This window comes from Phoxinus phoxinus, assembly GCF_949152265.1.
Source record: "Phoxinus phoxinus genome assembly, chromosome: 6".
NCBI classification, from domain to species: Eukaryota; Metazoa; Chordata; class Actinopteri; order Cypriniformes; family Leuciscidae; genus Phoxinus; species Phoxinus phoxinus.
Genome location: NC_136881.1, coordinates 12,973,123 through 12,986,774, shown reverse-complemented (window position 1 = coordinate 12,986,774; position 13,652 = coordinate 12,973,123). Strand labels below are relative to the sequence as shown.

The 13,652-nt window shown below is 35.8% G+C and overlaps 1 protein-coding gene across 16 annotated transcripts in view; it reads left to right on the top strand.

Annotated features, from left to right (window-relative positions):
- Positions 1-13,652, top strand: part of sorbs2a (sorbin and SH3 domain containing 2a) — a 69,850-nt gene that overhangs the window by 23,957 nt on the left and 32,241 nt on the right. For 13 of the 16 annotated variants that reach the window (XM_079615896.1, XM_079615887.1, XM_079615888.1 and 10 more), the window contains exon 2: positions 12,114-12,169. The exons of 1 other annotated variant lie outside the window; for it this stretch is intronic. In XM_079615896.1, the coding sequence (XP_079472022.1) occupies positions 12,160-12,169 (10 nt within the window). In that variant the 5' untranslated portion in view covers positions 12,114-12,159. Of the gene's footprint in view, positions 1-2,700; positions 2,724-12,113; positions 12,170-13,367; positions 13,464-13,652 lie in introns of those variants that run through there. 2 more of the 16 variants (XM_079615893.1, XM_079615897.1) reach the window with 2 other exon arrangements.

Genomic DNA, 13,652 nt, shown 5'->3' with positions numbered 1-13,652 from the left:
TTTCTTTCTTTCTTTCTTTCTTTCTTTCTTTCTTTCTTTCTTTCTTTCTTTCTTTCTTTCTTTCTTTCTTTCTTTCTTTCTGTAGATGACAGAATAAAGCCAGCGTCAAAACAAGCTTGTGGTTCCAGCCCAACACGTTCCTAGAAATAGAACATAAAAAGCCAGGCTGCATTTTAGACCAGAGACGTCAAATGAAACCAAAATACTTTTAAAATAAATCTTCTTTTTTTAAGCAGCCCATATGTGAAAATTCTTTCATTTTATGAGATATACTATACTTGTTTGTGTGCACTGTTAATTGTTTAGATATAGCATTTAATTCCATAATTTATTATTATTATTTTTTGTTTTTATTTTGGCCTTTATTCGTTAAATGTGAGGAGAACAAATACCTGCATGGATCAGTCCGTTCTTACATTGTCACGTTCAATTTAACACAACAATTTATGCAAGCATGTTTTACAAATGTTTTCCATTGGGAGCACAGAATGCTAGGATGAAGGCTGTCTGTGATTTGTCTTACTTCTGTGTGCATGTATGTGTGTGTGTCTTTAGTTAGTCTGTGGTGTTTTGGAATGTCACCTTGACCTCATCACCCTTAAAGTACATAGAAAGTGAGATCTCTGTATTACACACACACACACACACAAACATACAAACACACCTGCACCCAACACTAATACTACATCTCGCTCTCTCCCAGTAACAGGTAGAATTATCTGCAATTTTAAATGATTTGTCTGTTAAGTACAGTATCAGATCTAAAACAACAACAACTTGGTAACACACACCAGCACATTATTTGACATTCTCTGTGTTTGTGTATTAGAGATACAGTAAATGGGAAGAGCGAGAGGATGTATGTACCGGCTCTTTGTGTATTCTCCCTCTCTTCCTCATTCCTCTGTTTGTGTGTGATTAGTTTAAGCTCACTAGCTCTCACCACAACAAAGGCCTCAAAAGGGAACACAGTGAGTTTGAGTTTCAGTGGTCTGGGAATACTTGGAAACCTGGCCAAACAGGACATACACACACACACACACGCTCAAAAACACACACTGTTCAAAAGTAATGGTACTGTAGTTCAGTATAAAAAAAGATTGTAATACTTTTATTCTCAAGAATTCAGTAGATTAATACAAAGAGAATAAGGATTTTTACAGTAGCCTATACATTGTTATAAAAATGCTGTTCTTTTGAACGTTCGATTGATCAAAGAATTCTGAAATTGTAATTGTATGCATTTTAGAACGATTTTCGAGGGATTTTGTGACACTTAATAATGTAATGTAATGAAAGTAATGGCTGCTGAAAATTCAGCTTTGCCATCATGAGAATAAAGTAGTCTACATTTTCAAATATATTAAAATAGATTTTAGAGACTTCTTAAAAAAACAAAACAAAACAAACCATAAAAAAATCTTACCAACCCAAAACTTTTGAAGTTAAAAATGATCAGTTGAACCAAGCGTATGCCCTCCAAACACCTGTAGAAATGTATTTTTGTAGATGATTGAGTTGAGCATGCTTTTCAGACAGGATAGAGGTGCAGGGCTTTATATTTAGACTCATAGTATCAGTGCTATTTGGACTGGAGTGGCTGGGTGACGTTATTCACAGACTTAAGTATGATGGATGGATTGCAGGTGATTCTGTTCAAGCTTCCTCTGTCCACTCGTCATTTACTATGATCGAAGTTAAGCATGTGATGTGGCCTGTGCCGTCCAGTGACTGTTAGGACTTTCCCATCTGAAGTAAGTTTTTCAAAGGAGTGTTGGTGTACATAATACATAGATGAGAAGACAACAAAATATTTCACACCTTTGTGTTTTGCCAGTGTGTGTGTGTGTGTGTGTGCGTGCGTGGTCCAGGTATTTCCTATGTTGTGAAACCTGACATTTTTGATGCTGTTTCAAAATGTCTGTCCCCATGAGGAAACAATTTATATACCACAAAACCCATACTGTGCATGAATGTATTAGAGATATTGTTCATGTTCCTTTCATGAGCCAAACTTTTATTGTCTATCATGGTGCACACAAACCACAGCAATTAGTCCAATTAGCACTGAGCCCTAATGAAGTTTACGCTGTGGTGTGTATGTGTGTGGGGAGCTGGTCTTTGTTAATATCGTGCACTGAAGGAACTCATTCATCTTACATAATACTGCATGCCACAGGCTCTCTCAGAATTTCTAATTTCTCTGTCCTTGCGGTTTCTTTTAATCGCCCTTCTCTCCCTCTCTCTCTCTCTCTCCCTGTTTTCATCCTATTCAGATTCTGCTCAAATATATTAATTATTTTTCCTCTAACACATAATACAATTGTGCAAATTTTTCATTTTACCTAATTAGATTGTCCAAACCTTAGGGCTATTCTTTGTTTATTTGTCTCCTGTTTTTCTGACATGTTGGCCCCAAGCTCCCTAATCTCCCTTTTCTTCAAATCATCACTTTTTTTTTTTTTTTTTTACCCTTGGCATGAATATTGTGTCAGCTCTGTGAGGAGTAACAGGTTATCATGATGAATTTGTCATCAGGCCCTGCATGCTCTGAGGAGATGCTGCATTACATAATCGAATCACCCTACAGTTCAGTGGCTTCAGTGGCTTGCCATGTGTTGTGCATGTTAGAGTATGGAGTACAAAGATGAAACACTGAGCAGATACATTCTATTCTATTCTATTCTATTCTCTAACAGATTTCAGATCTAAAATCTGATTGGGTGAGTAACATTCGAGTCAACCAAAGACATACATTATGTTAATTTGACCATTTTTAACATACATGTAAAGTGGCCTTTACACCCATTTTGCTTTTGTAATCTAACACATTTAAGAGTGAAACAGGATATTCCATATCATAAAATATAGGACATAACTTGAATTGATACATTTAGCATTGAATGGATTTTGAAAAGTGTGTGCTTTACATTCTAGAATGGAATTGGTTACGCCAGGCTAAAAGGATAATTCAGCTTTCAATTTAAAAAAGTTTAACTATTATATTTTGATGAAATGCTACAAAGACTAACAGTTTTTGTCCATTTGGAACATTGTGCACTGATGAGAATATGGACATTGTTCACAATAAGACCAGTGATATGCATTTAGAAAGTCAATAAACATTTTGTTTTCATATTAACTTTTAGAAATTCGGGTTTGCGCCGAGCCTAATAGTAACTTCTTTTTAGTCATAAATAGAATTTAGATCACAACTTTGAATGGTTATTCTATTCCTATACAGTTTAACACAGCAGCAGCGACTGAAGTATATCATTATATCATTATTTTAGATTTAATTTCTCTGAAAACACTTTTTGGACCAGCAGTGTTTCATTTGCCTTTATGGTCTTGTTTTGTTTTGGAGATCATAAGGGTAAAGTTCCAGGGAAACAGAAGTGCCTTGTTGCAGTTAACTAGAATATATGTGGTCAGTTGGGAAACCAAGAGAGCAATCTAGACCCAGCAACAGCAGCTGGTATTTAACCACCCAGAGTCTCTCAAACTCCTTTTTGCAACTCCTGACATGACGCTTTTAAGATAGAAGGCTTTGAAAATATCCCACAAAAAAATGTACCGAGCAAATATCTTGGCACTGTTTCAAAAGCTTGTTCCGAGACAAAACAAACTGGATTCTTCCTTATTTGGATGGATCTTGTGTTTGGAGGGAATTGAGACTTGTGCCTGCATTCAGATTTAGATTGACATCTGGCTTGAAAATCTGAAGGAAGGATAACGTTGCTGCCCTCAGAATTGAACTGAATTTGTGTTTAAGTGGTATGTGTTTGCTGGTCACCACCAAAATTGACTTGATGTGAAAATAAATGTAATGTAACTCACGTCACATCCAGAAATAGCTGCCTGTTCCAAGCTGTACAGATAGGTGAGTCTGATAGTTAAAGCGGTTTATCTACTGCTCTTTTCTTGTACAGCTTTAAATAGGGGTGTATGCGCTCACACACACACACACACACACACTTACTTATGCACACGCACACACACATACTCTTAAGTGGTGACAGTCTGTGAGTGTGTCCGCCAAAGTGGCCCTGACATGTCATGACCTTTTCCCCTTAGACCAAAGAGTCACCTTATCTCCGTCACATATTTTTGAAAGGTCTTCCCTTTACATGCAAGTGTATTGCAAAAAGTATTTACTTTATCTGTATTTTGTATTGTTTTCCAGTAGAAATTAGAATTACGTAGAATAAAATAGAAAAGTAGATATTCTGGGCCTAAATCAAACATTTTGGATGCTCTTGGTCGAAAAACAAAACTGAAAATGTTTTTTTAATATTTTTTTTATTTTAAATTAGCTTTTTTAAATAATTGTATTAATATTGTAGACTTTTAAATTAAATTCAATCATTTTAATGATCATGAATCGAAAAAAGCCAATACTTTTATTAAAAGTAACAAACTAAAATGATAAAGAAAATATATTCATATTTAATATAATAGGCTATATTATTCTTTATTCAGTTCTATGCGACAGATTTAACAGATTTTTTTTTTACCAATTATCTAAATAATGTATAGTTCTACAAAGCTATTATTATCAGAGCATGTGAGCAGAGCAGCGGGGAGCGGATCAGTGAACAAGAGCGTCATTTTACCAGCGTTACCACACCATGATGTTATAGCACAGTTATTGCAAACAGAAACAAGTATACTACTACACGGCACATTATTTGAGCGGACTTTGCTTAGTGACTTTGTTTTTGTCTGTGTGTGTGGTTTTCTGATTCCTTGAGAATATGAGTATAACACATGGGCTGATATGTTTTATGAAGGTTTATTTCTGCATGGCATGCAAAGTCTCTTTGTGGTTGTGGCTTTCACCAGTGTAGGGTTTTCTATGTCTGTCACCGTAGCAGGAATCTGGATCATGTTCCAATCATATCGGTTAAAATAATATGAGGCAGCACCGAACCGAATTAAACTTGACTGGTGTAGCTCTGTTTTATTTCACAGTGTTATTGCTTTCTGAGTTCCTCATGTAACCATACTGCCCTGTGTCACACAGTTAACCACATGATACAATAAAGATAATTTACTGCATTCTACCGTAAACCACATTGCGCTTTATAAAGAAAATAAATAATAAATCACACTAGTACATTTCATTTGTACAGAGAGTCTGGCCGCTCTCCATTGACAAGCGTTAACTTCATTGAAGGCGGGTACTCTGTTGAAGTTTAAAACTATTGGATCTGCCATAACCAATCGCTAACGTTTGGTCGCGAGTTTCGTGACGTATGTCAACTCAAACTAGCGCACGACCTCAACGTCATCGTTCTCAACCACTCCCTCTGTTCGCTGATTGGACCGGTAAAAAAATTATCGGAGAAAACCCAAGAATATACCGCAAGCCCAGGCGTAGTACTGAAGGAAAATTAAAATTGAGCGGAAGTACGTTGGAGGGCGGAGCCAAGATAAGAATTCCCAGCACACGACAATATTATGGGCACATTGTTAATTTCCTGCCTCTAAACCTTTATGAAACAATACATAGTGCCCGTTGCATTCATTGTTTGATCACCTGTACTGTAGCTTCTCCATAATTCTGTGAAGGATATTATTCATTTTATATATATATATATAAATGAATAATACGGATGTATATATATATTTATATATATATATATAGGCCTATAATCATTCTTATATAGGCCTAAATCATATGCTGATTTTGTGCTCAAGAAACATTTCTTATTAGCAATGTTTAAAACAGTTGTGGTTTTTAGAAAGCTTTTGTAACATTTTATAATGTATTTACTGCCACTGAATGTCCTTGCTTAATAAGAGTATTAATTTCTTTAAAAAAAAAATATATATATATATACAGACCTCAAAAGTGTTTCATAAGGAGACAGTAAAAAATAATAAAAATAGCAAAATGTGTCTCAAATTCGCTCCGTATAGGTAAAGTGTATGTAAGAAAAACCTACAGATTCTCATCCCATTCTTGCTTCATTTAGCACTTAGCATTATGTTATTAGCATTTATCATTGGTTTGTAAAAAAACATGCTTTCGCATAAACTCAGTTGAAAAATCTGGTTTAGTTCAAAACATTAGCATGGTTTATATGTTGTGTGCCAGACGCTTCACTGCACTAATAGGAAGTGGAATGTGGTTTGTGGCGTTACGGTCGAAGCCACTAATGAATCAGCATCTCTGACTGAGGGAGGCAGGCAGGGAGTCTGTGGTTTGGGCAGGAGCGTAAAGGATCTACAAAGACCTTTTAGACACACACATTAGTTTGGGCATCCAATAGTACAATAATGACAACTTTTGTATAACTTTAGAAACCCACATTGCCTCCACATCTCTCTCTAATGGCACAAACACACACGCACAACTGCAGAACAACCTCTTATAGCTTCCTCCTCTCACTCCCACTAGCTTTAGATAGAACAGCTAATCTGACTGAACATCAACATTCATTTTGTTGTTCCAGCTCATGCTTGATGTTGTCCTCCCCTGTTTTGTAGATTCTGTCATCAAGTTATGCTGAGTTGATTTATTTAGCTGACTAAAATTCTCTGGCACTTTAAATCTGTCATGGTGGTTTAAAAATATTCCAAATCAAATTCTTTGGCGGTCGATGGTGGCCTATTCAGAGCGATTTTATTTATGCTTACAAGACACACACACACACACACACATTCACTCGTAGACACTGCAGATTCGTAATATATCACCGTTCTACATTTGACTCAACGGCTGTTATATATATATATGGGATAAAAAATGACCTTATTACACAGACATGCTCTCTGCCACCAGTTCTGTCATATTAATATGATTAAGTACATAACAGTCCCGAAGCTGTTTCTGTTAAGAATTACAGGAAATTAACAGATGATCATAAATACTTACAAACGCTGCCAGATATTCTTAAATAACAATCATTTTAAATGCATGTTGAATGCAAAATGAAGGTTTAAAAAAAAAAACACTAGGACATTTTTTTACACAGAGAGCTACAAGAAGTTAATTATTTTCATTTTTGAATAAACTATCTCTTAATGGAGAGATTGATGAATGTATGCAAATGTATAAATAGCAAATAAATCTGTAGTGCTGTCAGATGTGAAATATTTTCTATCATGTGGCGCATATTGATGTTCTCATGGTTGTCGGAACCACTCTGAATCAGCTGTCAGATCAGTTTACTGGAGCCACAAACACGCTTTTGAGAAGCATGAAAGGACTTTATGATGGATTTCACAATTTGAGATTGTGTTTTCTAACTCGTCATATTGCTTCCTATACTTTACTTTTTCACAAAATGAGAAAGATCCCTAGAGAACTGAAGAGGTCTCGACAATACTGCTTTATCTGACACTTTAGAATTGGACTTAAAAATATATACACCATTGTTCAAAAGTTTGAATTTGTAGGATTGTATTTATTTATTTATTTAAATTAATTAATTATTTTATTCAGCAAGAATGCATAACATTGGTCAACAAAATTTGTAATGTTACAAAAAAATTATATTTAAAATAATTGCAGTTTTTTTTACTTTCTATTTATCAAAGAATCATATAAAAATGTATCACGGCTTTCACAAAATTATTACAATTATTAGCACAACTCTTTTCAACATGGTTAATAAGAAGAACCATTATTAATAATTGAGTACCAAGACAGAGAAAAAAGGTGTAAAAATTGTACCTTTAGGGGTACAACAGCTTGTCACTGGGGCAGTACCCTTAAAAGGACATCTTTGCTCATTTTTTTTTTACCACAAAAAGGTTCATTGTAGTACCTTAAGGTATGTATACATGTATTTGTACTCTAAAGTAATATGCACCTTTTAGGAGTAAAACAAGGTGCAAAGATGTCCTTTTAAGGGTACTGCCTCAGTGACAAGCTGTTGTACCCCTGAAGGTAAACGTTTTAGTACTCAATTATTAATAATGGTTCTTCTTATTAAGCATGTTGAAAAGAGTTGTGCTAATAGTTGTAATAATTTTGTGGAAGACGTGATACATTTTTATAGGATTCTTTGAGGTAAAATTTTTTGGTGCTCAATTATCAATTATTATGCTTTGCTTAACAAATCGCTTAAATCCCATGATCCTTTAAAAATAGTTATAAAATGCTGATTTGGTAATCAATTATCCTCATGAGGATAACTGAGCACCAATTCAGCATTTTAGAACTATTTTTAAAGGATCATTGGATATAAGCGATTTGTTAAGCGAAGCGTTGAAAAATCTTACTGACCCCAAACTGTTGAACAGTAGTGTATATTTCATCAAATGCCTGTGTGTGTAGACAGCTGTTGTGACGCCTCCAGTCTGCCCATTGAAACACTATCCATGTACTGTCCTGTCACTGTATGCTGATCTATAGTGCCGACATTCCAGAGGCAATGTGAGTGTGTGGATGAGAGAATTTAAGAGGCCACAAATAAGTGTGTTACCAATAACCAATGGTGAATGGTGAAAGCCTGTATGTATGCTAGGAAATGGCAAAGGGTAACAGTATTAGCATCTAAGTCATGTCAAGAAATCTGCAAACAAACACTCAAAGCTACTGATGAAAATCTTTACTGTGCTGAGCTATTTGTTCCACAAATCTATCTGAAAACACAAATGTCTACCATCTGAGCCTTGTCAAACAATGGAGAATTACAGTAGTCATGGGTAAGTGCACAACCGTGGCAGCTTGTCCATTACATAACGGAAATGCCAGCTTAATTGCCCTTTAACACAAGCTGCAGATGGCATTGAATGTTTGTCACACTCAAGTACACCCAGAGGGCTTTGCACTAATATTGCCAGTAACTAATCAGGTGGTCTAAGCTGCAGCTGTGGATCAGAATAAAACATTTTGAGGTGGGATGGACAGGACTTACCCATAGGGAATAGTTTTGTGTAAAGGTTGGAATTATAAGACAGGTGCATGCTGGGAAGGAGTTGAAAAATAAGGAAAATTAATGTTTTTGGTCAGAGTGCAACATGTTTGTCAGTTTATTTGGTGATGATTTAGAATCAATTTCTGTTTTCTGAAATGTGAAAACCAATCTCATGAGAAAATTTTATATTTTGGTGAATTGGTGGTGAATTTGTATGAATTTGTACAATATGAGGCGTAAATAATAAACTAAGCATGAAAATCCACCCCAAAAACTAAAGCTTCAGTGCGGTAAAGCATTAAAACATTCAAATGTAACTCACCAAAACATAAAATAGTAAAAAAATAAATCCATGAGAGTGTTTTGGAAATAACACTTGGTAGTAAAATAGTAAACTGGTCTTGATAGATGATCTTTAAATAGCCTGGGTTTTGCTTTCTTTTCATGATGACCCAGAGACTCATTCTTTTTAAAGATGTTACAGACTATTATAAGTGCTTTTAGTGTCTTTATTTTAGGCCCAACAAGTAGGGAAGAAACTTCACACCATTAGCCGGTTCCCGCAGCATGTTATGAAAATCTTTCTAGGGGGTTATTTTACTTTCTGCTTTAGTTTCAAGATATAGGGGACAATAAAAACGGACATATAGCCACTAAAGCTAATGCCATAGTTTCAGTTACTGAGACTCAAATAGTGTTGACCGCGTTTTCACTCTCTGGGTGTTACACGTCTTTCTTGGTAAGTTATAAATCTGTCAGTGGCAAAGGGATATCCGACAACTGCATCTTATTTCTATGTCCAAATGCTCTCTCGCATATGCTCTCTCTATCTCTCTTTAATCCATTATGTCTGCTCCCATTTAGCCTCAGTGAACGAGAGACACATTATCAGTTATTGTAAGGAGTGTGTTTGGAAATCCTCGACTCTTAAGTGGAGTGACATTATCATTACCCCGACATAATTTCTATCTGCTACTGTCTGCATTATCATGTTCCCAGCTAACAGGGAACGTTCTCAGAATTTTGGATAACGTTCTGGCAAGGTTCTTTCAGTTATGAAGAAACGTTTTTTCGAGTATGTTCTTTCAAAGTTATTTTGTATTTTATAATGTATACTGTTATTTTAGAAACATTAGCACAAAATTCATAAATCATAATTTTACCATTCATGGAACATTTTTTTTCCTGAAATGTTTTAGTTGGTTGTTCATCTAATGTTTTTTTTAATTTTATACTTGTTTCTTTTGTATGTTCATTTAAAATTTTGAAATATTTCCAAAACTTTTGCAAAATTATATATTTGCTTAACCAAGAAAAAAAAACATTTTAAAACAATTTAATAAAAACTATGTGTTAAAGATACAATATGTTAGAATTTTGTAGCAAAAAATCTAAAACCACTTGCACAGTATTATAAATTTATTTCATTTGTGTACATCCATTATCCTAAATGTTTCCAAGAATTTGTAAATTCAGAGGAATTCACAATTTTTAAAAGTCCCCTCCCTGTTCACTTGTCGCCTGTCAATGACATAATATCCGCGTTATCCATGGTTTCCACTTGTACTGCCATAGTAACCATGGCGACAGATGTGGACAACTGTGTAGTGTGTAATGTCTAGCGGCACGCTGTTGTTGTTTCGTTCCAACATTATTGATCATGGCAAGCAGACTTTGGGACAAAAGGAGAACTAAAACAAGGATCAATATCAGCGTGGCGTTTTCGAGATGCCGAGAGCTCCACGTCCGCGACTAACTTGGACTTGACGCCAGTCTTGCATGTACTGTACTTTATTAGACAGGTGAGCAAATTTACATAAAACAAATCAATGTTATATAGCTCAACATGGTAAAATGTTAGAATATGATCAGTATGTTATTCTAATCTAGCTTACTGTTAGTCTCATACAGACAAACCAACACATAGAATAACATTATAACTTTCAACACACTCAAATGCTGTTTAGTATGATAGTGTGGCCAACTGAAACAGCGCTGCGTTACCTCAGAAGTTTAATTCGTCTAATAAACTGACCTGTGTGAGTACTGTAATTCAGCACTTGCGGGTAGTTTGGTAGAATGAAATGTCCTTATTCCTTGATATCCGTGGGACTCGCGTGTGGCGCTGATATCTGTCTCTCATTAGTAATCGCGCCCTGCTTCATACCACAGTCATGTTAAAAAACATGAATGTTTTCACTCATCCATAAACTTTATTAGATCCATCAGCATGACAGCAAGTCCCATCATTCCGCTTATTCACTGCGTCATCAACCTACGCCTTTGTTACTGTAAGAGGTTAGCGACCAAGCGGCGAAAAAAACAAACATATTTTAGCTTTAAATATTCAGAGAACATTGAAACATAACGTTGTTCTTCATAACATTCTTAAGGGCCGTCCAGAATGTGCTTTTCCATTCCACTGTGCTACTTTTCCAATGTTTTTCTATGTAAACACATGCTATATACGGACGTGTTTGATATTGTGCCTCGTGTCTAGTGTTTTGTACGTTTTGTTGTAAAATTCGGCACACAAGATAAAAGAAGTTCAACTTTAAACAAAATGAATCTCTAGTCCTTGCATTTTTCCCCCATTCCACTGACGCATGTTTAACTGCAAAAATACATTCTGTGTGAACTGGCCCTTATAACCTATTTTTTTGTTAGCTTACATGTCTATTGGGCAACATTATTTAGTATTCATATGAGACAGATGCAAATGCTATGATTATCCCACCACACACATTCCACTCCTCATATTTGCAAATACTGATAGTGATTAGAGAGAGTGAAATATGTGTGAAGCACCCTATAAAATTAACACATAGCAGGCACACCAAGTGCATTCCTGGTGTCCAGACTGTCTGGTGTCAGTCAGAGCATTACTATGTGCACACACACCGACGCCACCATTTCTAGCTGTTGTCTGTCATGGATCCATATTAAAGTCTGTGTCTCCATTTGATACACAATGAACCTGTTTAAAGCAGAATATCTTCTATATCTGCCACACAATATAAGTTTAAATATAACTTGTGCTAGTCATAGAACAGCTTAGGTAAAAAGACAGTCGCCAAACAGTTTAGGCACTTCACAACGCGGTATTGGGCATTAAACAACATAGATCATTTAGCTAATAATTAAGCATGCTAATTCATATATATATATATACTTTAACATCTATTTATGTTGATATAGAAAAATTGATTTTGAGATTAAAAATAGCTTGATGTTTTACAGGTGAAAGTGTCCTTTTTCAGAACACAGATCAGTGGAGATCATCATCATGAATACAGGTAAGTCCGTTATTAAAATACATGTGTCATTTCTTTGCCATTAGCCCACCATTAGTGTGCATTTGTAATCAGATTTTATGTAAAAATGTCATGACGTGGTAGGCTAATAAGATATTGTGTCAAGAAAGAGATCTGAGAGAGTTGCAGTAAGTGCTTCTGGTTCATACATCACACTTTAAATAAAAGGTCAAGCCAAGCACATTGCATTGTGGGATATGCTGTAATATATCACACAGTAAGCTCTGTTGTATCTGTTCATTTGGACCAGATTCTGACTAATAATATTACTGCATTACTTTGTTACTTATCAGATGTGTTCACATCACACCTGATTAGGAAACGGCTTGAAGCAGCGCTGTGCCGACCGATTCAGCCCGATCTCATGAAAGTGCGTATCTATACGACGAATGTTATTTCTCGTGCCATTTATACGGCACAAATAGTTTTTGCGTGCATATGCTACGCAGTTTTCGCATGCATGATACGCACTTTATGGCGTGTAATATGCACGCCCCTAATCCTACCCAAGGGGTCTCAGTGCGTAGCATATGCACGCAAAAACAATTTTTGGCGTATAATTGGTGCGAGAAATAACATTTGTGGTATAGATATGCTACGCACTTTCATGAGATCGTGTTGACCGATTGGTGTATGACATCAACATTCTTTGAGAGCTATTAGAGAGCAGACGGCTCAGTATGCTTTCAAATCGCTTTTGCGGTACTTTGATGTCATACACCAATCCGTCTGCAACGAACCTATAATAATCTGTCAGCTTTCATGCAATGCTTTGCAAATCAGTTACTTCACAAGTTGTATGCTGTTCTGTAAATAACTAACAGTAGGCTACCATTCAAATGTTTGGGGTTTGTACGATTTTTTCTTTTTTTATAAAGCATACAGTAAAACACAAATTTTATGAAATATTACTGTAATGTCTTTACTCTCACTTTTGATCTATTTAATTCATCCTTGCTGAAAAAAAGTACTAATTTCTTTTTTTTTTTAAATCTAACTGACCCCAACCCTTTGAACGGTAGATCATTTTATTTACTTTTTCTCTCTTTTTTTGCATTATATTTTGGTGCAATAATGTTACATTTAAAATGCATGTGCTTTGCTTTCTGTTTGTTTTGCATGTATGCGTGTGTGCGTGCGTGCGTGCGTGCGTGCGTGCGTGTAAACAAACATACTCCAGATAGCGGAGGACGTGCTCATAAAAGAGCATCCCTGTTGCTCACTCTCTGGCCTGTGAAGAGGGTCCAGAGCTCACCCAATCTGTACGCTGCTGCAGGTATCAGTAATGGAGCAGGACTTTCTAACAGACACAGATCTTTAAAATCGAGTTTTTTAGAATGTCTTTTCGCATATCAGTGTTCCATCTGTATAAGTACTGTAATTTAGATGAGTTTTCTCCCCAGTGTTCTGTTTGTGTGTGCGTCTGCAAGGATGCTTGTTTTGCGTGTGTTTGCAACATCTGTTT